This window comes from Osmerus mordax, chromosome 12 (genome assembly GCF_038355195.1).
Source record: "Osmerus mordax isolate fOsmMor3 chromosome 12, fOsmMor3.pri, whole genome shotgun sequence".
NCBI lineage: Eukaryota > Metazoa > Chordata > Actinopteri > Osmeriformes > Osmeridae > Osmerus > Osmerus mordax.
Window position 1 is genome coordinate 3,928,009 of NC_090061.1, and position 23,862 is coordinate 3,951,870.

Sequence of the window (23,862 nt, forward strand, 5' to 3'; positions counted from 1 at the left end):
TTGATTGGTTATCGATTGTATCTTTCGATAAAGCTTGTCCTTAATCAACATACCATACATCCCAACTCTAATTGGCCTGATGGTAGAAGCATGTGGGCCACATTAGAGTCCACGGCAGCATTGAATCAGTCAGATATTGGGACTATTTGCTATCAGCAGTATTTGTTTTGATATATGTACCATGTCGGTATTGGACCTCCTATACATGAGGAGGGCAGAACACAAGGTAGAGGATGAGGATGGTGAAGAGGATGATGAGGATGTAAGGAAAATGAGGATGATGAAGAGTAGGAGGAGGATGAAGGTCACCTAGCAGCAGTTCAGAGTTCCTCTCAGAGTGTGAAGCTCCTGAACGAGAGCTCACAACGCTCTGATTCACATCAAAGAGACGTAGATTTTTCTCTGGCCTACTTTCCCCTTCACCATCAACACCCTTTCATTCTCTGTCTCTCTGTCTCTCTCTGTCGCTCTCTGTCTCTCTCTATTTTTTCTCTCTCTCTGTCTCTCTCTCTCTTTCTCTCTGTCTCTCTATTTCTTTATCTCTGTCTGTCTGTCTGTCTGCCTCTCTCTCTCTCTCTCTCTCTCTCTCTCTCTCTCTCTCCCACAGGTACACGTTCCATGTGCTGAGGAACACCGTCGCCCCCTCCCCCCTGGCGCGGGCGCGGCATCTCGACCGCCTGCCCCCCCCCATCAGGAACCAGTGGATCAAGGAGTGGAGGGGGTACAGCAGCTCAGGGGGAACAGCGGGTCCCGTCCATGCTGCCTCACCCCCTCTCACCCGTGAGCCCTCCCATCGCTTCTAGCTTCCCACCCAATCCCTCGGTTACCCACTATGACATCACAGGAAGTGACATCACAGGAAGTGACATCACAGGAAAGTGGCATCCCAGTCATCGTCATCTTACAGAGCTTTTTATAACCCCTTCCAGTACTGAGGGCCCACTCTCTCAAGGGGGGAGAAAGAAACTGAGATTGAAGATGACTCGTATTTATTATTGCTGTGCCACTCTGGACATTGTGTGACAGATACCCACAGTATCTGCCCAGGGTGTGTTCGTATTGTGTTTTAAGAGTTTGTTCGTATTTATTTTTATCTATCATCTTTCTCTTTCGGTCAAGACCATTTAAGAGTTCAGAGGGTGTTTATTCTCTTCTTCTTCTTCTTCTCTCTCTTTTCTCACACACATCTCTCTCCCTCTCTCTCCTTTTCCACCCTCTTCCTCCTTGTAACAAGCCTCCATAGTGAACCCATAAGCCTGTTACTTCACTGATGGGTTTTTAGAACACAGTGGTAACCCAATCAGTCACACTCCCCGCCCCTCCAAAAACCAAGCACTTTTTCCGGAACAACGCACAGTTCATTTAAAAACCTCACACACGCACACCTACTCACACACACCACCCCTACACACACACACACACACCTGAGTGTGATCTGCTCCATAGATGTATGCTCCAAATAGCCCCATCGCATCTTGGTCCCTGAAGTGAGGCGTTCCTGCTCCTCGGTCTCCTGTCTGATCGTGACACACTTCAGGTTGCCACCAGGCACCAGGTGTGATTATCAGCTCATCATCACATCCAAATCTGTTCCGTATAAAGCTGCCGTATTGAACCAGAAATACTCTCTTATACTTTTCGTATAAGGCTGGGCGTGAGAATGTTGAATTAAATCATATTTTTGAGTATATAGAATATACAATGATTCAATGCAAAATTATGATATTTAAATAGTTCAATAATCTTTTTTTTTTTTTTTTTTTTTTGTATATTATGTTTGCTCTGTAATCCCATACTAGGACACAGGATATACCTCAGCACATCATCTCAATAAATCGTGGAATTATTATATTAAATGCTGAAAGATAAAGGTGCATATTCATGACCAACATAAAAAAAGAAAAGAATGTGCTTGTATGTGTGTCCTTGTCTAAAGCCACTTAAATGGAGTTCTGGTTGAGATGTGGTGTCTTGGCCTTCCTCGTTATGGTGTCTGTTTATGTAACACGACATTTTAGAACGTTACTGCCCTCTAGTGTCAACAGGAGGAACTGCAACAAGGTCATCTGAGAGACAATGTCATTCTGCTCTAAGTTAAATCCTGATGAAATCGTTTGTAAATATCTACACAGAAAATAAATGCAAAAATGATTTAGGTAAATAAGCATACAATAATACCCTGACATACCATAAATTATCGAGACACAAATACATTCAGGCATCGCACGTGGATTTAAAACATTTATTATCAGTCTGATTTTGAAAGCAAATATCGTCCATATACATGAGTGGTATGAGCCTATAAATTAAATATGTTTTTCTCATCAAATAGTTTTAATAAGTAGCATACAAAGTTTGATGTTGTTGTCTTTTCAATAAAAACAAATGTGCAAATTTCTCTAAATTAAAACATACATTCAGTAGTATTGGACACTGAAGGCCCAGATCATTTTATTTGTATTCTTATTAACTATTAGTAATATTATTTTAATATGGTTCTAATTATAATAGATGGCTCTTTGTGGGCCAGCTGGCATCAACTGGAACCACTTTGCACAAAAGGCAAATGTCCCATTTGATAAAAAATGTTATCAATAAAGTCTTCACCTAAATATTAGATATTTAGCAGTAAGACTCCCCTTTTAAACAGAGAAATATAAAAATGCCTCTACTACACACACATCCATGCCTATCCACACTGACAGAATGAACAAGAACAGACATATGCAAATGTGGCTTGAGTCAGTTACTACAATTTCAGCCAACTGTCACTCTGCTGTCTGGTTCTCCAACCAGACAGTTACAAAAGCAGCTTTTCAACCGTAGGACGATCAGTTAACCCCAGGATTCTCTTGTGAGTCGACCTACATTGAATCACTACACCAACCACAGCAACAGACACACACAGACACACACTCGTCTGTCTGGTGTGGACAGACTGGGGATTCCTGGCTATCTCCATGGAGGAAGGATTCCAAAATGGATGACTGGGAAGATGACTGGCATTCTCCAATAACAGACTCCTTAGTGACCATGAGCTAAGATTCCACAAAACAACAACGTCACAATATCCCTGTACATTCAAACACTGAGAACACAAGGAACAAGGGTTTAACACAAAGAGGTTCCAGTTCTCTTCTTATGTGTCAAAGTGTTCAAGTTTCTCTCTCTCTCTGTCCCTCTCTCTCTCTCTCTGTCCCTCTCTCTCTCTCTCTCTCTGTGTCCCTCTCTCTCTGTGTCCCTTTCTCTCTGTGTCCCTTTCTCTCTGTGTCCCTTTCTCTCTGTGTCCCTCTGTCTCTCTGTCTCTCTCTCCCCCCGGAACACGTCCCACTTCCTGAGGGACACCCCCGCCCCCTCTACCAGGTAGGCATCATATCAGGGAACCACGTGCGTCCCAGATGGCTGGACACCTCCGCATGGACCTGCTCCACGTTGTATCCCCCGTCCGGGATCAGAACATCCTCCATGATGGACAGCTGGGTCAGCCTCCGCCCACAGATCCTCACAAACTCCACGAAGCCGCTGCAGGTCACCTGGCACTCCCCCAGGCCCACGGCGGTCAGGGAGGTGCAGCGCCGCCCGATCTGGATCAGCTCCGCATCCAGGGGCTCCAGCCCGTTGGCGCACACCACCAGCTCCACCAGGCGGGGGCAGTGGAGGCCGATGCGCCCCAGCATCTCTTTACTGACCGCCCGGGAGAAGTACAGGTGGGTGACGGGGGTCTGGTCCTGGAAGAAGGGATGGAACAGGTCCTCATGGAGGTAGAAGTACATGACGATGTTGACCGTGGGCGAGTGGCGGACCAGCGCCTCCCAGCTGCTGCTCTTGATGGCGTGGAACTGCGCTTGGGCGGGGCTCTCGGTTGCCACGTCGATGCGCAGGTGCTCCAGGCGCACGTGCTTCTCCGAGGAGAGGGCCAATAGGAGCTGGTCGCTCAGCAGGTGGTAGTTTAGAGCCAGCTCCCTGAGGCCATGGCAGTGGTCCGCTACACACAGCACCCCTGCAGGTAGGATAGAGAACTGCACCGTGACCGGGTGGACTTCTCAAACGGACAGCGGCTGTCTGAAGTTCACGATCAGACTACGACATGGATACAGCCTTCTTCATGATTGGAGGCATCATCTATCAACAATGGAGGTTCTGCTTCGTGATAACAATACATTTATCAAGAATCTCCGACCTCCTTGCCATTCTCTCTCTGTGATACACTCCAACACGAGTGTATTTCTCATACTGTGCGTACAAGATTAGTATGTTTCATGCATCGGTACAGTGTCTGTATGAGTGGGTGTGTGTGGTCTCACCTGCAGGCGACACATGCGGACAGCTGCTCATCTTCAGCAGCCTCAGGGTGGCGCTGTTGTTGGCCGCCAGGACCTTCAGGGACGGGTCGTCCACAGGGGTGTCGTCCATCTTGATGGAGCACAGCGACTTGGAGTTGACGAACACCACCGTCAACGCAGACGCAAAGTGGGACTGCGGAGAGGAGAGGAGTGGGGGCTTCCGTTACGAACAGGACGCCATATTTGTGTACGTGTGTCATTCCTACCACTGGTGACATTTGATGGGAGTCCCAGCAGAATCGTTGTGAATCAAATATCATCATTACGCTTGTTTGACTGATATAATGTTGTTGTTGTTGACTAGTGTTGCCGGGGTGACCTGTGGCTGACCCCAGGGTTATGTATGTAATCCTCCAGACAGGGCCGGCTGCAGGACTCTTAGATGTGCGTAGGCTCTGGCACCACGTGTTGATTAGGCATGTGTCATCGTGTGTGTGTGTCAGGGTGAGAGAGAGGCTGTTGAATTTAGTGCGGGTGTGTGAACGTCTGTTACTTGTGTGTGTGTGTGTCTGTGTGTGCATCTGTTACGTGTGCCTGTGTAGGTCTGGGCGTCTGCAGTGTGTGTGCGTGTGCTAACACCGTCTTACCTGGGAGACGTCCATGAAGCTGGGCCTGGCGGTGGAGATCAGCCTCAAGGTCTTAATGGTGCAGTTCACCAGCTGGGAGAGGATGTCACAGGCTGCCTCAGCTGACTGTGTACAGCTGTCCACCTGGAGAAAGAGAGAGAGAGAGAGAGAGCGCAATAAAGAGAGAGAGCGCAATAGAGAGAGAGAGAGAGAGAGAGAGAGAGAGAGAGAGAGAGAGAGAGAGAGAGAGAGAGAGAGAGAGAGAGAGAGGTAACAAGAGAGGGAACAGAGAGGGTACAAGGGATTGGAAGGAATACAAAAGAGGGACATTAATACCTTACAACAGAAACTATGATAGGCGCACTATATTCGCCTGCACAGACAATGGCACCTCAAACAAACCTGGTTCCAACACTATTTCCACTCTCTGTCACACACTGGTGCAATGACACCAGTCAAGTCCCAGACGTACTGGAGCTATGAATCAAACACAGCTCAGCATGTGTCTGAGGGATCTAAGTATCTGGTTGTTAACGCCATCAGAGGAGCCGCGTCTTCCTACAGCAGATGGCTGGTCGTTAAGGAGGTCACACTTTGTCCTGGGAGGGAGGGAGGGAGGGAGGGAGGGAGGGAGGGAGGGAGGGAGGGAGGGAGGGAGGGAGGGAGGGAGGGAGGGAGGGAGGGAGGGAGGGAGGGAGGGAGGGAGGGAGGGAGCGAGCTGGTTCACACCTCCGCTCACCGGGCTTACAGGCTGGCTGGTGACTGTTAACATGGGGGAGGAGGGGAGGAGGGGGAGGAGACGGAGGAGAAGGAGAGGGAGAGGAATTGGCTTCTTTACCTTGAAGCTGACATACTGCAAGTGCTGAGTGTGTTTCTTGATGATCTGCTGGATGAGGTCTGGGTGGGTGGGCCGCAGGTAGGACGTGGCCGGCTGGTTCAGCTCAAACTCAAACCTCCTCCACAACTCCGGGATGTGGAACACCTCGTTCCAGCGCCTGCACACAGACGACACCCTGGCCCTCTGCATCAGAGGGAGGTACCGGAAGATCTCCAGTACCACGTGATGGGGCAGGTTTCCCCAGCCCTCCATCGACCTGAACGGCTGGTGGTGCTGCAGGAGGAGGGGGGGGTCTGGAGCCTGGCTCAACACTCCCCTCCTACGCCTCTTAGCGCACCTTGCAGACCTGGGGAATGGCTGCACTTTGGCCACAATTCCACGCTTCATCCTGTGAGAAACGCAGTGGTCAGAAGCAGGTCTGAGCCACGAACACACACCTCACCTGTTCTCCTAAGTGTCATTAAATGTTTAAATCCTACTTCTAAATTAGGAGTATAGACGTTAGTAGTCCACGCAGTTTAGAAAGGAGATGATAAATCCTCTTCTGAGGGAAATGTACATTCGCTAGCTCTACAGCCTCGAGCGATTATTTTACACTGTCCTCAGACTGTGTTTAATGGAAATGAGATCCCTTAAATCCCTTTTGATATAGTAGGCTAGTGACACACAGATTGCGAAGACACAAACAATTAAAGAAAACGACGACAGAAGTTGTCGTAGGCAATCTCTATGATCGCAAACCTGTTGTTCGCTGAAAATAAAATGTTTCACAAAAAGTAAGTTAAATTGACTCACTTGAATTTGCTTTACTTTGACTGTAAAACCCACAATGTTGTCCGTTCTCTGAGCTGCTGCGGTGAAGGCATCGCGGTAGAGACTGTTGACACCGGCTAGGAGCTCGCGTAATAACCTGCACTGTTGTCGGTATTACAACATCATGCTGCGCGCGCACCACCGTGAGGACGTTTAATGTAAGCTTAGGAAAAATGTGTGACTGACTGCAATGCAAGTGAGTTTGTCCAGACATAAGTGCAAAAGCAAGTTAATAACCAGAAAGATGAGATTTCCAATACATTTGTAACATGCTAGTTAAGATGAAATCGGGCCTACATAAAAAATAAGTAGAGTATGTATTCGTTTTCAGCCTAATAAAAGCGACATGAACAATACCAGTTTATCCGAATGGCATTCAATTACTTTATAGTTCTATTTATAGTATATAGGATTTATAGGATCAGTTTAAGTTTGCAGGGTATGATTCGATCAGTACCAAATGGTTATTGGACTGAAACGCGCCCACTGGTTCAGAGCTCAAGTAGAAGTTCACGTGCTGCTGAAAATTAGGTCAGTGTGTCAAGCTGAACCATGAAACTTAAGAGCAGTAGTGCGTGTGTCACCAGTATGTGTGTGTGTGTGTGTGTGCAATGTGCATGTCATGTAATCGCACCAGGATGTAAACAATGCAAATCCCTTATTTGAGCAATTTTACAGAAAAAGGAGCAAAATAGCTTTAAACTACAACGAAAAAAATTCAATACTGGGTGACCAAACACACAGATCTAGAAAAAGTCAAGAAAGCAGCTGCTGGAATTTGATGGAGTGCGAAGAGTTTTTGCTGTCGCTTCATTTCTTGGCAAAACACAATACAGCCATGCAATGAAATGCACCCCCTATCTAATTTATGTTCTGTATATCCCAGAATCAAATGATTCTTACTGTACATTGAGGGGACTATGAGTAACCAGAGTAAGTTTCATGCATGTGGCACTTTCCTAGTCAGAGTTAGCAGGGGGTGCATTTCTTGTCAAAACACAATACAGCTATGCCCTGAAATGTTGATAGGCCCTACATAGAGGTTTAAGTACACGTCTTTTATAGGCTATAGGCATGTGAACCTCATGTGAACTTCCCACTTAGTACTGCTAGTTTATGTACCCTTAGTATAGATATACCTACAATTTAAATATGTGGACTATGTTTATTGTATGCACCTTCCTGCCAAAGCAAATTCCTTGTCTGTGCAAACTTTCATGGCGAATAAATCCCATTCTGATTCTGATTCTGACCGTCTTTCCATTTTCAGGATAGCTGATATTTTGGATGAGAAGGCTGTTGTTTTCGACCTGTCTGAATATCCTACCCTACAGGCATTAAAGGCATTGAAAGTACGTTAATGCCTAATAAATTGTTCCTCGTTAGAAGTCACTCAACTGAGTGAACTATGAACTAGTAGTAGGCTAAACGTCTTTAAATTCATTCAATTCAATATAATATGCGAATGTAGCCTAACTCTCTGCCACATGATAAGCACTAGCACTATGGAAGAGGAGCGTTCAGTATTTTCATTTTGATTTGAGTATACAAGTGCAGTGGTTACAGCGCTTTGAAAATACATATATCTATGGGTTATCGGGTTAGGGTTATAGCCTGCGCGTGCTACTGCACTTTAGTTCCGTCAGGTATATTTAGAGAACTTTGCACGCCCTATGAATTAATCCTCCGGTTTCGAGTGACACTCAGCTTATATGGACATACCAAACCTGTAGGAATACCGCCCTTGCATTGTGTTGGCTATAATTAGTGAAAACCGGTTCCGATGTTTTTCCAATGTAGAGGTTGATGTTCATCCTAATTTCATCTCTGTGACGGTCACAAATAGGCTACTTTAATATGATCACAAAATGCCCTCCTGAACCTGTATTGAGATACTAAACTGGGATCATTTCCAGACTGATGTGGAAAGGGAAGAAGAATCCTGTATTTATCTCACACAATAGTGTTTCACAGTCTAGGGGAGACACCAGCTTTTTGTCTTGTTGCGCAACCTCGTTACGTGCCCATGGCGACGTACCCTGCACTCCTCCCCTGATGACCTGCGCAAAAATGTGACGCGAGCGTGACCACCAGGCAAGTACTCTGCTCGCTGCGACTATGCACCCCTCTCAGTCACCGAGATTCACTGGAGAGGGACGTGGTTCTGTAATACCCAAATAAGAAGACAAACTATACCTCTTGGATACGCTGTTTGTTAAAGGCCATGGTGATGTTTTTTGAGGTTCGCGAATGACACAGACTGCAAACTTGTCGCGGCTTGGACAACTTGCAACGTCAACAACACATTCTCAGTTTCAACTCCATCCGTTGGATATCTAGCTAGCTATTGTTGAAGGGTCATTTCAAAAGGTAACGTTCAATTACTTTATAAACACTGTGTATTGAAACGCTCAAAATGACTCAACTGCCTAGCACTAGCTAGCTTGCCAATGTTGGTAGAGAAGATATTAGTAGCGAACTAGCTGGTGCTTCTGTAGCGGTTGCTGTTGTTGAAATGTTGCTAGCTAGTAATATGCCATGCCTAGCTACATTTATAAGTAAGCAAGTCAAAGTTCGTTTAAGTTAGTGATATATAGCTTACTAACTTTAACCGGTGTCTTCATTTTTCGTGTGCTAGCTATGTAGAAACGATATCAGGATTGTGCATCATCTAGAGAAACAGAGAAGTTGCTAGCTAGCTAACCATTTGAACTACAGAAAGTGTCATGTGACGTAACATATTTTTTTGTTACCTATCAAATAGTTAGCTGATGCTAGATAACACGATTCCGAGTGGACCAATATAAGGGAGTCAGATGGCTGAGCGGTGAGGGAATCGGGCTAGTAATCAGAAGGTTGCCAGTTCGATTCCCGGTCATGCCAACTGACGTTGTGTCCTTGGGCAAGGCACTTCACCCTACTTGCTTCGGGGGAATGTCCCTGTACTTACTGTAAGTCGCTTTGGATAAGAGTGTCTGCTAAAAAATGACTAAAAAATATAAATTCTTCTGTCCTGACTGGATTCAGTGCAGTGGATCTTGTCAAAGTAGTTGGTCAAGTGCATCATCAAAATCGTACATGAGGTTATGCACAGCCCTTGTTTGGGAAACTTGACTCGGACTCTAGCTAATAAACATTACTTGTCGCGGGCATAGCCGGTTCTCCTAGTCTTATTTGTTCAGGTGACAGATTTAAATCTCTTTAATGTCCACATATTTTCAGAGTGAAGAAGGATGACACTAAAAGCGAAGCTGTGCTCCGTATCTCTGGGAGTGGAAGGAATGACGTGTGGCTCCTGCGTTCAGTCAATAGAACAACGCATAGGGGGTCTTCCTGGAATCATATACATCAAGGTTAGACACACACACACACAGCTAATCATTTCAGATATTTGTTTATACTACCGAACAGATATGATATGTCCTACGTTTTCATGTAACGTTAAATAGAAACTGCCATGGACTCTTTGTCGATTGTATCCAGCAAGTCCTGTCTCATGACTTTTATTTATTTATATACTTTTTAGGAATTAGAAATCACCCACGTCAGCATTTCTAAAAGCAGATTTGAAAACCAAAGAATGGATGTATAAACCGTTGCTCAGCAATTATCTCACTTCCACTTTATATGTCCGTCCTTAGTGATTAGTTATGTATTTATCGTATAGGCCACGCAGTATGTCTGGTGTCACCAAAGCTGTGATTTGTCCCAGACTAGTCCCCCCTGAGGGGTGACCATCTAGTCTAACAGCAGATAAACAGTGATCTATGTAGACGTGGGGAACTCCCAGATTGCGGTAAATACGGCCTGCCCTTTCCCTCACTGTGTTCTGGCCTCAGGCACAGGTCACATGAGGAGATAATGCAATAGTGCGCTCCTGACAGAGCTTTGGCCTTTGCGTGGCGTTGTCACTGCGGGTTAAAAAGCAGGCGGCACACACAGGGAAATGTCATTAGTGTCTCTAAGGGATGTGGACTTAATGTTTATGGTACTGAGCAGAAGCACATAAGTGGATAGATTGTTTCCCTATGGGTTGTCTCATCTCTCTCTTTCTCTCTCTTGTCTTTCTCTCTCACTGTGTGTCTTGATTTCTGTCCGCTCTGGGTCCTTTGTCTCTTTCCGCCCCCCCCCCCCCCTTATTATCTCCCTCATCTCTCTCTCGTCTACCCTTGTAGGGATACATAGTAAATCCCCTTCCTCCCACCCCCCCCCCACCCCCCGCCTGGTCTCTGCTGGTGTCCAGGCAGCACTCAGTGAGGCAGGCTCAGTGGTCAGGTGATGCCGTCGGTGAATCACAAGTTTCCTATTTCTCTGTCAAGAGAGAGCAAGGAGTTCACTGTGTTCTTCCAACCTGCTGTTGTTTCTCATGGAGCCAGCAGGATTGTCCCCTCCTTTTATAGGTTGTGAATCGCAAATGACCATATCATAAATGTCACACTCCTTTCTGATCGATATGCCATCCCATATAAACAGCCTTGTCTAACCTACTCAGTTGAAAGACTTTGGAGTCCTCTCCGTGTGTCAGGTGGGAGTCAGGTGGCTGAGCGTTGAGGGAGTCGGACTAGTAATCCGAAGGTTGCCAGTTCGATTCCCGGTCATGCCAACTGACGTTGTGTCCTTGGGCAAGGCACTTCACCCTACTTGCCTCGGGGGAATGTCCCTGTACTTACTGTAAGTCGCTCTGGATAAGAGCGTCTGCTAAATGACTAAATGTAAATGTGTATCCGACTCGGGCTATCTTGATTTGATCTTGACATGAATACCACAGTATCCTTTCTCTGACTTAAGCCTTGTGCTCTAGGTGTCCCTGGAGATGAAGAACGCCAGCATCATCTTCGACCACAACCTCCAGAGCCCACAGTCCCTGGCTGAGGCCATTGACGACATGGGCTTTGAGTCCCCCCCCACAGAGTCCTCCAGCAGCATCTCCCTCGTTCTCACAGACACCCAGCTCATCCCCTGCCCCGGCCTGACCCGTGAGGCCCAGCAAGAGGCCTGGGCGAGGCTCTCCCACGTCCAGGGGGTCCTGGAGGTCCGGCAGTGCCAGGACCAGGGGGGGCTGTCCGTCACCTTCGTTCCGTCCCTAACCAGTGCTCTGCTCCTGGGGGAGGTTGTGAGCAGCCTGGCCCCCCTGGAGATCTACACGTCCACATCCGGGAGTCCGACAGAGAGAGCTCCCACCCCGGCCCTGGCCCCTATCCCAGCCCCAGGCTCAACCCCAGCCCCCGCCTCGGCTCGCAGCCCAAACAGCGGAGGGGGGGTGGAGCTGGTGAAAATGCGTATCGAGGGGATGGTCTGTCTCTCCTGCACCACCACCATCGAAGGAAAGATCGGGAAACTTAAAGGGGTTAAAAAGATCAAAGGTGAATTTACCACTTTTGTGTGTGTGTGTTTATACAGTTTTACCTTCCCTGCTCTTGTGTGTATGTGCACGGCAGAATACCGTCATTTCAGCATTTCCTCCGCTTTATGGCGACGAGGTGACCAGGAGGAGATTATGACTCAGCACAAGTGTGTTGTGAAATCCACGGGTTGCCCTGACGGTCAGTTAACTGACCGGTGAGACAGGAGCATTCACCCTGACGGACTGGCCAGTCAGCAACAACCCCTCCACCTGCTCCTGGATGCTTGTTTACTTATTTTGTTTATTGGATATCCTATTTGTTCAGGCCATGACAATGTTTTTTTTGTAAATTCATGACTGGGAAAGTCAACAACACGTTCTCAGTTTCAGCTCCTTCAGCTGGTTATCTAGCTAGCTAACATTGAAGGCTCCTTTCAAAAGGTAACATTCAGTTACTTCATAAACACTGTGTATTGAAACCCTCACGAAGAGTCAATTGGCTAGCTCTAGCTAGCTCGCCAATGCTGGTGGTGGAGTAGATTGCAAGCTAGCTGGCTGTTATCAAACCACCATTAGTTCTTACTAAAGTGTTGCTAGCTAGCAACATGCCCCCCCTCCTCCCCCTGTTCATGCTTCTTCAGTTTCATGCGTGCTTCTTGGGAGACGCACACGGTATCTTGGAGGTCATCTCTTGTCTGGTGTTGAGGGCTGCATGGATATCCTGACCAGAGTCCTCCCAGTGCTGTGTGCCTTTTATTGTCTTCAACAGGCATCTTAATCTCTTGGTCAGGTTCCACTTTTGTTCAGGGAACCAGACGAAACTAATATTCTCTCTTTCCCTATTAGTTACCCGGGGTCAGATTAGCGGTTCACTGCAAACAAAAACCAAGACGGTATAATATTTCCTCATGTGAGACCAGAGTGAACCCTGAGTGACTCACATTTAAATTTTTACATTTAGTCATTTAGCAGACGCTCTTATCCAGAGCGACTTACAGTAAGTGCAGGGGCATTCTCCCCGAGGCAAGTAGGGTGAAGTGCCTTGCCTAAGGACACAACGTAATTTTGCACGGCCGGGAGTCGAACTGTCAACCTTCTGATTAATGGCCCGATTCCCTAACCGCGCAGCCATCTGACCCCCTTGACTCTTGTCTCTGCTTTCCTTAGTGTCCCTGGAGTCTCAAGAGGCAGCCGTCCTCTACCTGCCCTACCTCGTCACCGTGGACGACATCATCAGCCAGATCGCCGTGGTGGGCTTCAAGGCCGTCGTCAAGTCCAAGCCCCGCCCCCTGCAGCTGTCGGCCAGCGAGATGGAGCGGTTGCTAGGCGCCTCCGGCAAACCGGCGCCGCCCCTGTCGCCGGTGTCGGACACGTCGGGGGAGACGGAGATCTTCATCGACTCGGCGCTGAGCAGCTTCACGGTGACGGGGATGCACTGCCGCTCCTGCGTGGTCAACATCCAGGACAACCTGGCCAAGCTGCACGGGGTCTCCTCTGTCCAGGTGGGGGCACCAAGCCATGGAGCCTCGGCTTCCACCACCCAACAGGCGCCACACAAGTGAACGAAACAATAATGACAACCCAAGAACTCTTGTTTTATTCCCCTCAGGTGTCTCTGGAGAAGGAGTGTGCCTCGGTCTGCCATGACCCCCTCCTGGTGACCGTGACCCAGCTCCAAGAGGCCATTGAGGCCCTGCCGCCCGGCTCCTTCAAGGCTCATCCCAGGGACGCCTCCAGGGGCTTCAGCCCCACCCCCGCCTCCTCCACCCCGGTCATCTCACCTCCTCCTGGGGTAGCGCTGGCTCCCCAGCCCTGCTTCATCCAGCCCCTGGTGGTTGTCACCCAGATCCACATAGAGGGGATGACCTGCAACTCGTGTGTCCAGTCCATCGAGGGCATGATCTCCCAAAGAAAGGGCGTGCGGTCGGCACAGGTGTCCCTGGCCAATCACAGCGGGACGTTTGAATACGACCCACTCTTGACAACTCTGGAGGAGCTGAGAGACGCCATAGAGGACATGGGCTTCGACGCCTTCCTGCCTGGTGAGAACAGATAGGTCCACTAGCGTAACCGCACCACAAAGTCCACAGCAAAGCCGTCTCCATCTTTGTCTTCTCGACGATGAAGATAGATGTGGTGAACATCTCTCCCGTGTCCCCCCCCCCCCAGAGACCAACTCCCTGGTGCCCCAGCCGGAGCGCAGCACCCCCTCCTCCCCCGCCTCCGCCCCGGGGAAGGAGGCGGGGGAGGACAGCGACCCGGAGAGGAGCGCCTCTCGCGGGGGAAAGGAGCGCCCCCCTGGCCTCTCCAAGTGCTTCATCCAGATCGGGGGGATGACCTGCGCCTCGTGCGTGGCCAACATCGAGAGGAACCTGAAGAACGAGCACGGTGAGACGTCGGCACTTTGGGGCGGGAGAGCCCTCGGAGGTTGAGGTCTTTAACCCATTAAGGAGTAGCATTGCACATATGTGATCGTTCGAAAGCGGGCCCCCCAGCGTAGCGTCGCACGTGTGATTTCAAACATTCCAATTGACAATTTTCCGATAGACATAAACTATATGACAAACGTTATAGTATGGCTTCAAAATTTACAATGAGGAAGCTAACAAGTAACCCTAGCAGGTAGTAGCATTGTTACGAGTATTATGCTAGGTTGCTAGGTAACGGAAGCTAACTAAAGCTGGCTAGCTTCCGTTTCGGAAAAATAACTCACTGGTGGGAGCGTCGGAAATATTTAGAACTCACGCATCTAAAGGTTAACAGCGGTAGATGGGGGGGGTCTAAACCAGACAGGTTAAGGTTCAACTAGTTCAACGATTGGTCAACTGCTCTCGTCTCCCCTGCCCTCAGGTATCTACTCGGTGCTGGTGGCTCTCATGGCCAGCAAGGCAGAGGTGAGGTACGACCCTGACGTCATGGACCCTCTGAAGGTAGCAGAGTGCATCAGAGAGCTGGGGTTCACTGCCACTGTCATGGAGGACTACGAAGGCTCCGACGGAAGCCTGGAACTGGTGGTGAGGGTTCTGGTCCGGAACGGGGTGGTTCTCCACGCGTGGGTTTTAACGAGGGCCTAAGTTCAGCTTCTAGCCTTACCTGTTATAAAAGGCTACAGATTCTGCTTTCACTGACCAGCTGTGTTTACAACTCAAAACTTTATACGCACTTCATTTTTAGAGGGCGTTTGTTTATTGTCTGTGTTCCTGTTTTTGTCATAATCTAACAATCTATCTTGTCTCTCTTTAATCCCTCTCTATACATCCCTCCACCTGTCTCTCTTTACCTGTCTCTCTCTCCCGTCGCTCAGGTTAGAGGGATGACTTGTGCCTCATGCGTTCACAAGATAGAGTCCAACCTGGTGAAGCAGGAAGGAATCCTTTATGCCTCCATTGCCCTGGCAACCAACAAGGCCCACATCAAGTACGACCCTGAGGTGACGGGCCCCCGTGATGTCATCAGGCTGATAGAGGTACTCCTCTATCTCCCTCCTTCATTTCATTTAACTGCACTTATTTGTTCGTACGTTTATTTGATCATATCCACAAATGCATTCATCCATTCACCGAAACGCTGCATTCTCTCACTCACTCGTTCGCTCTCTGCCCTGTTCTTCTGGGACTGACAGAACCTGGGCTTTGAGGCTTCTCTGGTGAAGAAGGATCGCTCTGCCAGCCACCTGGACCACAGGCGCGAGATACGACAGTAAGACTGTCTCTCTGAGTGAGAAAGTGAGAGAGTGCAAGTGATAGTGTGTGAGAGAGACAAATAAAGAGTGACTCCTGTCCTCATCCCCCCTCTCCCTCTCCTCAGATGGAGAAGGTCGTTCCTGATCAGCCTAGTGTTCTGCGTGCCTGTGATGGCCATGATGACCTACATGATCATCGTGGACCACCAGGTCAGCTCCTCTCACCAGCACAACGCCTCATCGGAGGACGTGGAACACCACCACTCCGGAATGTTCCTGGAGATACAGCTGCTGCCTGGCCTGTCCATCATGAACCTGCTGTCCTTCCTCTTCTGCGTGCCTGTGCAGGTAAACATTTAGTCATTTAGCAGACGCTCTTATCCAGAGCGACTTTCAGTAAGTACATGGACATTCCCCCCGAGGCAAGTAGGGTGAAGTGCCTTGCCCAAGGACACAATGTAATTTGGCACGGCCGGGAGTCGAACTGGCCCGCTTCCCTAACCTCTCAGCCACCTGACTCCCCTAAACACACAGGCCACCCTGCTCACCCTGCTGGGAAAATGGCGGGTTTTATATTTGTAGATTCGTCGTCTTTGCCATTCCGGGAAAATTGTGACGTACCAGGATAAACCAGACCGTCACTTTCAGTTCCATTCAGTTCAGTAATGCTTTACTGGCACGAATGAGTGAACGTTGTGGCCAAAGCTATATGAGATTGAACAAATATGACTTATGATATGTAAACACTTACACTAACATTTGTAAAAAAGTAAAAAAGAAAATACTAATAATAACATTAGTACTGTTGACCCTGACTGCTCTGACTGCATCCTCTGTGCCCGCCTGTTTTTCCGTCCCCAGTTCATCGGAGGGCGGTACTTCTACTCTCAAGCCTACAAGGCTCTGAAACACCGCACAGCCAACATGGACGTCCTGATCGTGCTGGCCACCTCCATAGCCTTCACCTACTCCCTGGTCATCCTCATGGTGGCCATGGTGGAGGCCGCCAAGGTCAACCCCATCACCTTCTTCGACACCCCGCCCATGCTCTTCGTGTTCATCTCCCTGGGCCGGTGGCTGGAGCAGATCGCCAAGGTGCGCTGCGGACCTCTGCTGTGCGGGTGCTGCTCTGTAGACGGCTGTCTGTTCTGATTCTGATCTCATCTGGTGCTCTGTGCTCCCTGATCTGTCTCTGCTTTCTGGGGCTCTCTCTCTTTGCTCTCTCTCTGCTCTCTCTTTGCTCTCTCTCTGCTTTCTCTCTGCTCTCTCTCTCTTTCTGCTCGCTCTCTCTCTCTCTGCTCTCTCTCTGCTCTCTCTCTGATCTGTCTCTGCTTTCTGGGCTCTCTCTCTCTCTGCTCTTTGCTCTCTCTCTCTGCTCTCTCTCTCTGCTCGCTCTCTTTCTCTGCTATCTCTCTCTGCTCTCTCTCTGCTCTCTCTGCTCTCTCTCTGATCTGTCTCTACTTTCTGGGCTCTCTCTCTCTGCTCTCTCTCTCTCTGCTCTCCAGAGTAAGACGTCTGAGGCCCTGTCCAAGCTGATGTCCCTGCAGGCCACCGAGGCCACTGTGGTCTCTCTCAACAGTGACATGTCCGTCCTAAGGTACTCTCCTCCACAACTCTCTGTCCTCAACTCCCTCTGTCCTCAGCTCTCTAATTTCTCTCCTTCACCTTCCCTCCTCTCTCCTGTTCAGTAAGTGCTCTGCTGTCTGTGCTGTAATCAGTGGCAGTACCCAGCCACTCCTAGCCCTGTGTAATCAGCAGGCCAGCATTCAGCCTGACCTTGGCCTGTCTCGCTAGCAGATTAGATACTGCAGACCAGATTTTTAAACAGCAGTTGCACAACATGTGATTGATGTCAAGATAAGAAGCCCAGTGTTTATGATATGTAATTTAGTCATAAGTTATCATATGATAGTGTTGAATACAGATGATTTACATTAGATATATATATTTTTTTTTTAGATTGTTTGATTGACTGTCTTCACTGATGAAATTATGTTCCTGTTTGTTCCCCAAACACACACACCCACACACACACTCTCTCTCTCTCTCTCTCTCTCTCTCTCTCTCTCACACACCCACACTCTCTCTCTCTCTCTCTCTCACACACCCCCCCCCCCCCAGTGAGGAGCAGGTGGATGTGGAGCTGGTCCAGAGGGGGGATGTGGTCAGGGTGGTGCCCGGGGGGAAGTTCCCTGTGGACGGGAGGGTCATCGAGGGACATTCCATGGCAGACGAGTCCCTCATCACCGGTGGGTCATCAGCAGAGCTGCAGCCCAGCACGGCTGCAAACACACAACACTGAATCTGACATGCTGGACTGCTTGTTTGTCACAGTGGAACAACACATGAAGTTCTTTTAGCCTTGTGAGGAAATACCCTGGCCGCACATGAACTTCTTTTGTACACATAGAAAATAAAAACCTGAACCAAACGGGAACATTTGAAGTCCAAACATACCTCGTCAAGCCCAGAGATTTGAGGCAGACCAGACGTTCAGTCTATCCAGCTAGCTTGTTTATGTCATGTGATGTGACAGCTGTGACACCCCCCCCCCCCCCCCCCCCCCCCCACCAGGTGAAGCCATGCCTGTCACCAAGAAGATTGGCAGCTCGGTGATCGCCGGCTCCATCAACCAGAACGGCTCCCTCCTCATCAGCGCCACCCACGTGGGCATGGACACCACCCTGTCCCAGATAGTCAAGCTGGTGGAGGAGGCCCAGACCTCCAAGGTGAGAAGACAGACACGAGGAAGATGATGGTGATGAGGTTGACCTCGGTCTGACCTCTCTCCCTCTCCTGGCCAGGCTCCCATCCAGCAGTTTGCAGACCGGATCAGCGGGTACTTTGTCCCCTTCATCGTGGGCGTGTCCCTCCTCACGCTGTGCGCCTGGATCCTGATTGGCTTTGTGGACTTCCCCCTGGTGGAGAAGTACTTTCCTGTGAGTCTCCCTCTCCTCTCTCTGTCCCTCTCTCTCTCTCTGTCTGTCCCTCTTCTGTCTCTCTCTCTCCTCTCTGTCGCTCTCTCTCTATGTTTACCTAAAACCCCTTTCTCTCTCTTTCTTTTATGTCTACCTAACACGCCCCTTTCTTTATGTCTACCTAACACGCCCCTCTCTATATGTCTACCTAACACGCCCCTCTCTATGTCTACCTTAAACCCCCCTCTCTCTCTCACTCTCTCTATGTCTACCTAACACGCCCCTCTCTCTTTCCGTGCAGGGCTATGATAAAAGCATCTCCAAGGCAGAGGCTGTGATCCGTTTTGCCTTCCAGGCCTCCATCACGGTGCTGTGCATCGCCTGCCCCTGCTCCCTGGGCCTGGCCACGCCCACGGCCGTCATGGTGGGCACAGGGGTGGGGGCGCAGAACGGCATCCTCATCAAGGGGGGGGAGCCCCTGGAAATGGCCCACAAGGTGAGAGGTCATGAACCCCGGACTGGGTGGTTAACTGGGTGTTTCCAGTAGTTACACCCACCCCTGTTGTGTTTCAGATCCAGCTGGTGGTGTTTGACAAGACGGGCACCATCACCTACGGAGCGCCCAAGGTGGTGCAGGTCAAGCTGCTGGTGGAGGGGAACAGGATGCCCCGCACTCGCCTGCTGGCCATCGTGGGAACTGCAGAGAACAACAGCGAACACCCGCTGGGAGCGGCCATCACCAAGTACTGCAAGCAGGTGAGACTCTGCTGCTGAGAGACCCGTCTGGAGCTCTGGCTCTCTGCTCATCCTGGTCCACACGTCTTCATCTGTGTGTGTCTGTGTGTGTGTGTGTGTGTGTGCAGGAGCTGGAGACGGACTCCCTGGGTGCGTGTTCAGACTTCCAGGCGGTGCCGGGCTGTGGTGTGCGCTGCCAGGTGAGCAACACAGAGACCCTGCTCCGGCAGGGCGACAGCGACAGCGAGGACTACAACCAGCGCAACGGCGTCCTGGTCCAGATCAGCGACCCCAGGGCCTCCGCAGGCTCCCACCCCCTCATCATGGACCCACAGCCACTCAGTACGTGCACTCTGGGAGGTGTAGTCCACAACGATGGAGATTTCGTTTGTAGTCCAGGGCATGGAAGTTGTGTGGCCAGGAGAAGGAAAAGTCATTGATTGTCTGTGCGTGTGTGTGTGTGTATTCACACGTGTGTGTGTGTGTGTTCAGCTCTGGTGCAGACAGCAGCCTACGTGGTCCTGATAGGGAACAGAGAGTGGATGAAGAGGAACTGCCTGCAGGTGACGGAGGACGTGGACGAGGCCATGACGGAGCACGAGCGGAGGGGCCGTACGGCCGTGCTGGTGGCCGTGGATGGTGAGGAGCCGGACCCTCGCTGGGGGGAGGGGGGCGGGGGGGCTGGCAGGGCTGGCTAACTGTCGTCTCGTCCCCCAGGGCTGCTGTGCGCCATGATAGCCATCGCTGACACGGTGAAGCCGGAGGCGGAGCTGGCCGTCCAAACGCTGACTGCCATGGGCCTGGAGGTGATTCTGATGACCGGGGACAACAGCAGGACGGCCCGGGCCATCGCTGCCCAGGTACGGACCAGACACTTGGCCAGACCTGACCTGACCAGACCTGACCAGGACTAGACAAATCAGACCAAGACTGGACAGACCAGACCAGGACTAGCCAAGGTCCTTGTATCCCTTAAGTCCTCTCTCTGTCTCCTCCCACCTACCACACACTCACACACACATTCTCTCTCTCTCTCTCTCTCTCTCTCTCTCTCTCTCTCTCTCTCTCTCTCTCTCTCTCTCTCTCTCCAGGTGGGCATCAAGAAGGTGTTTGCGGAGGTGCTTCCCTCCCACAAGGTGGCCAAGGTGGAGCAGCTGCAGCAGGCGGGGAAGAGGGTGGCCATGGTGGGCGACGGGGTCAACGACTCGCCCGCCCTCGCCATGGCAGACGTGGGCATCGCCATAGGAACCGGCACGGACGTGGCCATCGAGGCGGCAGATGTGGTGCTCATCAGGGTGAGCGGTGGGAGGGAGGGAGGGAGGTGAGGGAGGGTTGTTTTGTCGTGATTTGTCGTGAATATGTGAGTGAAGTATTGCTTTCATGACACAAACTTTTCTTTCTCTCTCTCGCTCTCTGTCTCCCCCCTCTGTACCTCTCTCCTCTCTCTGCCCCCTTCCAGAACGATCTTCTGGATGTGGTGGCCAGCATCGACCTGTCCAAGAAGACCGTCAGGAGAATCAGGATCAACTTTGTGTTTGCGCTCATTTACAACCTGGTGGGGATCCCCATCGCAGCAGGTAGGGGGCAGCAGACTCACTGCTTCTCATGTTCTCTCCTCACTGGCTGTCTGGGCCAGGTGGCTGGTGGCCCCCTACTGGGAAGAAAGACAAGGTGCAGGAGGAGGAGGAGGATAAGGCTGTTGTCACTGAGTATTGATCAGCAGTAGAGCATTTGACTACAAATCAAAACCACCCCCAACACCCCCCCAAAAAAAAACATTGCTTTGTAAAAAAAAACTTGTGCTAAATAAACATAACGGCAGAAGAGAGAGAGACAGAGGGGCGTGTTACGTAGAGAGAGAGGGAGAGAGAGAGAGAGAGAGAGAGAGAGAGAGAGAGAGAGAGAGAGAGAGAGGGGCGTGTTACGTAGAGAGGGAGAGAGAGGGGCGTGTTATGGGTTGATGATGACGAGGACGGTAGTGACTGTGGTTGTGTGTGGTGGGCCGGCAGGTGTGTTCATGCCCGTGGGGCTGGTGCTGCAGCCGTGGATGGGTTCTGCTGCCATGGCGCTGTCCTCCGTTTCCGTGGTGATGTCTTCCCTCCTCCTCAAATGGTGAGTCACCCAGCTGGAGGCTGTGTCACCGCCAGCTCAACATGATCAGAATAATATAGATAGATATCTCTCAACAACAAAAATATATATATGTGTTTATATCTTGGCGGTGTAACTCCAAGCTCAGCATGATGAGAATATACATATAAATATATCTGTCTATAACTCTAGCCATCCACATACACACGCAGTATATATGTGTTTATAGATATATATATATATGCATGTGTGTTTCGTCTCCAGTTACTCCAAACCCACAGCTGAGCGTCTTGAGGCCCGGCTGGGCGGGGCCAGGAGCCAGGGCAGCCTATCAGACGTGAGCGTCCACATCGGCATGGGCGAGCTGCGTCGCTCCTCCCCCAAGCTGAGCCTATTGGATCGCATCGTCAACTACAGCCGCGCCTCCATCAACTCCCTCCGCTCCGACAAGCACTCGCTCAACAGCATGGCCCTCAGCGAGCCTGACAAACACTCGCTGCTGGTCGGAGAGACGTTGTGCGAGGAGGAGTTTGTGTAAAGCCCAAGCACAGGCTAGGGTAGGTTAGGCTAGGTTAAGCTAGGCTAGGCTAGGCTACACTCAACTGGGCTATTCAATGCTTAGCCAAGTGAGGCTAAGTTCACTCAAAGATTCCACACAACTTCTAGCTTAGCTATGCTAACTGGACAAGGGATTGGCTAGCCTATGCTAGGCTAACTGGGTTTATATGGGTTACTGACTCATCTATCTACTCCAAAGCCCTCAGGGTGGCATCTTTTGGACATTCTGCCTGGGCTCCTCTCATTGCTGCCCCTCCGAGCGGCCATAGAGAACTGAAAGGGAAGGAATCTGGAGGTAACAGTTTCCTGGTGTCTGGAGTGTCCATAGCCAGTCATCAACTCAGGGCAGGGCAGGAGAGCAGGGCAGGGCAGTAGACGGACTGATCGGGGCGGGGGTGGGGTCAGTCGGTCGGTCATGTAGAAGCGAGCGCAGACAATCTTGGACCCAAAGACAACCGAATGGTGGACTGTATCATGGTGGAGAGTTCAGTTCATTTTAAGTTTTGTTTTGTAAGATTGTATTTGTATGTAATTGTGCTGATGTCTGTTGATACTATATTACAAAGACTATTTATATTTGCCTTATTTATCACTGTTGATTTCACATGACTCGTATGTGAGTTCCGTTTAAATGAAGGAACGTTTAGGAACACTATTGTTATAACCACTTATAAATGAATGCCATTTTTTATTATTGTAACATGAGATATATCTGTGGACGTAATCACAATGTTTGGAAAACAAAATCTTGCCTAAATCAAGCTGCAACAAATGAATATATTCATGTATGGGTGCTTGACCTTGAACGCAATTGAAAGTTTTTATTTTTTTCCTTAACAAATAAGGCATTGTGCACCAGTAAATGTTACTCAAGTGCCAATATTAACCCTAAGTCAGCAAAGTCCAACACATTCCAAAGATAACACTTTGCTATAGAGGGAGAGGGGGAGAGAGAGAGGGGGGAGAGAGAGAGAGGGGGGAGGGAGGGAGGGAGGGAGGGAGGGAGGGAGGGAGGGAGGGAGGGAGGGAGGGAGGGAGGGAGGGAGGGAGGGAGGGAGGGAGGGAGGGAGGGAGGGAGGGAGGGAGGGAGGGAGGGAGGGAGGGGGACTCTGAACAGAACATGCAGAGACGGAGTACGAAGTCCTTCAGGGCTTCATCTGAGACCTTGTCTTCAGTGACTAGAGGGGCTGGTCAGGGCCTGGACAGGAGCTGGTCAGGGCCTGGACAGGAGCTGGTCAGGGCCTGGACAGGAGCTGGTCAGGGCCTGGACAGGAGCTGGTCAGGGCCTGGACAGGAGCTGGTCAGGGCCTGGACAGGGCCTGTCTTGTTGTTTATAAAAGATACCAGGAAGGAAGGAAGGCAGGTGAAGGGTATTTGGACAGCACCCGTGTTCCAAGGACCTAACACCGGTATCTACCGGTTCCTCAGAGCTGGGGAAACTCACTTTCCGACTGACCCAAGATCTGTTCCTATTTGTCATTTATGTATTTCGTTTTTTCATTACGAACAAATCATTTTCACTGGTCCTGGACCAGTTGGTAATAGTGTTACGTAACCATAGACACAAACAGTCATTGGTGAACCAATGAATGTGAAACGTGAACACTGTGAACTTGACATGTTACTTGGTGGAAAATAGAAAGATGTTTTTATCCCAGCTTTGAGAATGTTCACATGATGCTTATTGTTCTCTCTACACTCTGGGTTCTTTGTCTTTGATATGTTCTGTATGTTGGTGCACTTTGTAGAACCCTGGTTCCAGGAAGACACCAGGAACAGAGTTCAGAATGTTGAATCACAAAAGAATCAGTTCTGAGGGTTCCACAGATTGTTCAGAAATTCTAGAATGCTGACCTAATCTGTGACACACTGTGTCTTCATCTTTGTGAAGATGAGAAAAACATCTTTAGATATACATCGAGACATACTTGTATTGTTCGTTTCTCATCTTCAACCATGCATACAATACATATA

The 23,862-nt window shown here is 49.8% G+C and overlaps 3 protein-coding genes across 3 annotated transcripts in view; 2 read left to right on the forward strand and 1 right to left on the reverse strand.

Moving 5' to 3' along the window:
- atp10b (ATPase phospholipid transporting 10B) overlaps positions 1 to 2,385 on the forward strand; it is a 28,820-nt gene extending 26,435 nt beyond the window's left edge. Inside the window, exon 22 of the mRNA XM_067248093.1 lies at positions 608 to 2,385. Within this exon, the coding sequence (XP_067104194.1) occupies positions 608 to 803 (196 nt within the window). The 3' untranslated portion in view covers positions 804 to 2,385. The remainder of the gene's footprint in view (positions 1 to 607) is intronic.
- On the reverse strand, positions 2,253 to 6,617 carry LOC136953840 (F-box/LRR-repeat protein 21-like). Its single transcript, XM_067247280.1, has 5 exons — positions 6,543 to 6,617; positions 5,748 to 6,135; positions 4,931 to 5,053; positions 4,305 to 4,476; positions 2,253 to 4,000 (listed from the first exon to the last, which is right to left on the reverse strand). Exons 2-5 carry the CDS (start codon positions 6,132 to 6,134, stop codon positions 3,357 to 3,359), a joined length of 1,326 nt encoding a protein of 441 aa, XP_067103381.1. The 5' UTR covers position 6,135; positions 6,543 to 6,617; the 3' UTR covers positions 2,253 to 3,356.
- A 2,062-nt stretch (positions 6,618 to 8,679) lies between these two features.
- atp7a (ATPase copper transporting alpha) lies at positions 8,680 to 22,840 on the forward strand. Its single transcript, XM_067247304.1, has 24 exons — positions 8,680 to 8,930; positions 9,783 to 9,913; positions 11,362 to 11,923; positions 13,072 to 13,406; positions 13,514 to 13,946; positions 14,074 to 14,292; positions 14,755 to 14,918; positions 15,209 to 15,370; positions 15,527 to 15,603; positions 15,712 to 15,934; positions 16,448 to 16,681; positions 17,092 to 17,183; positions 17,708 to 17,835; positions 18,161 to 18,315; positions 18,391 to 18,525; positions 18,806 to 19,000; positions 19,078 to 19,260; positions 19,368 to 19,581; positions 19,732 to 19,878; positions 19,957 to 20,099; positions 20,331 to 20,534; positions 20,699 to 20,816; positions 21,249 to 21,351; positions 21,595 to 22,840. The coding sequence occupies exons 2-24, from the start codon at positions 9,794 to 9,796 to the stop codon at positions 21,866 to 21,868; spliced, it is 4,620 nt and encodes a 1,539-aa protein (XP_067103405.1). The 5' UTR covers positions 8,680 to 8,930; positions 9,783 to 9,793; the 3' UTR covers positions 21,869 to 22,840.
- Positions 22,841 to 23,862: the final 1,022 nt, after the last annotated feature.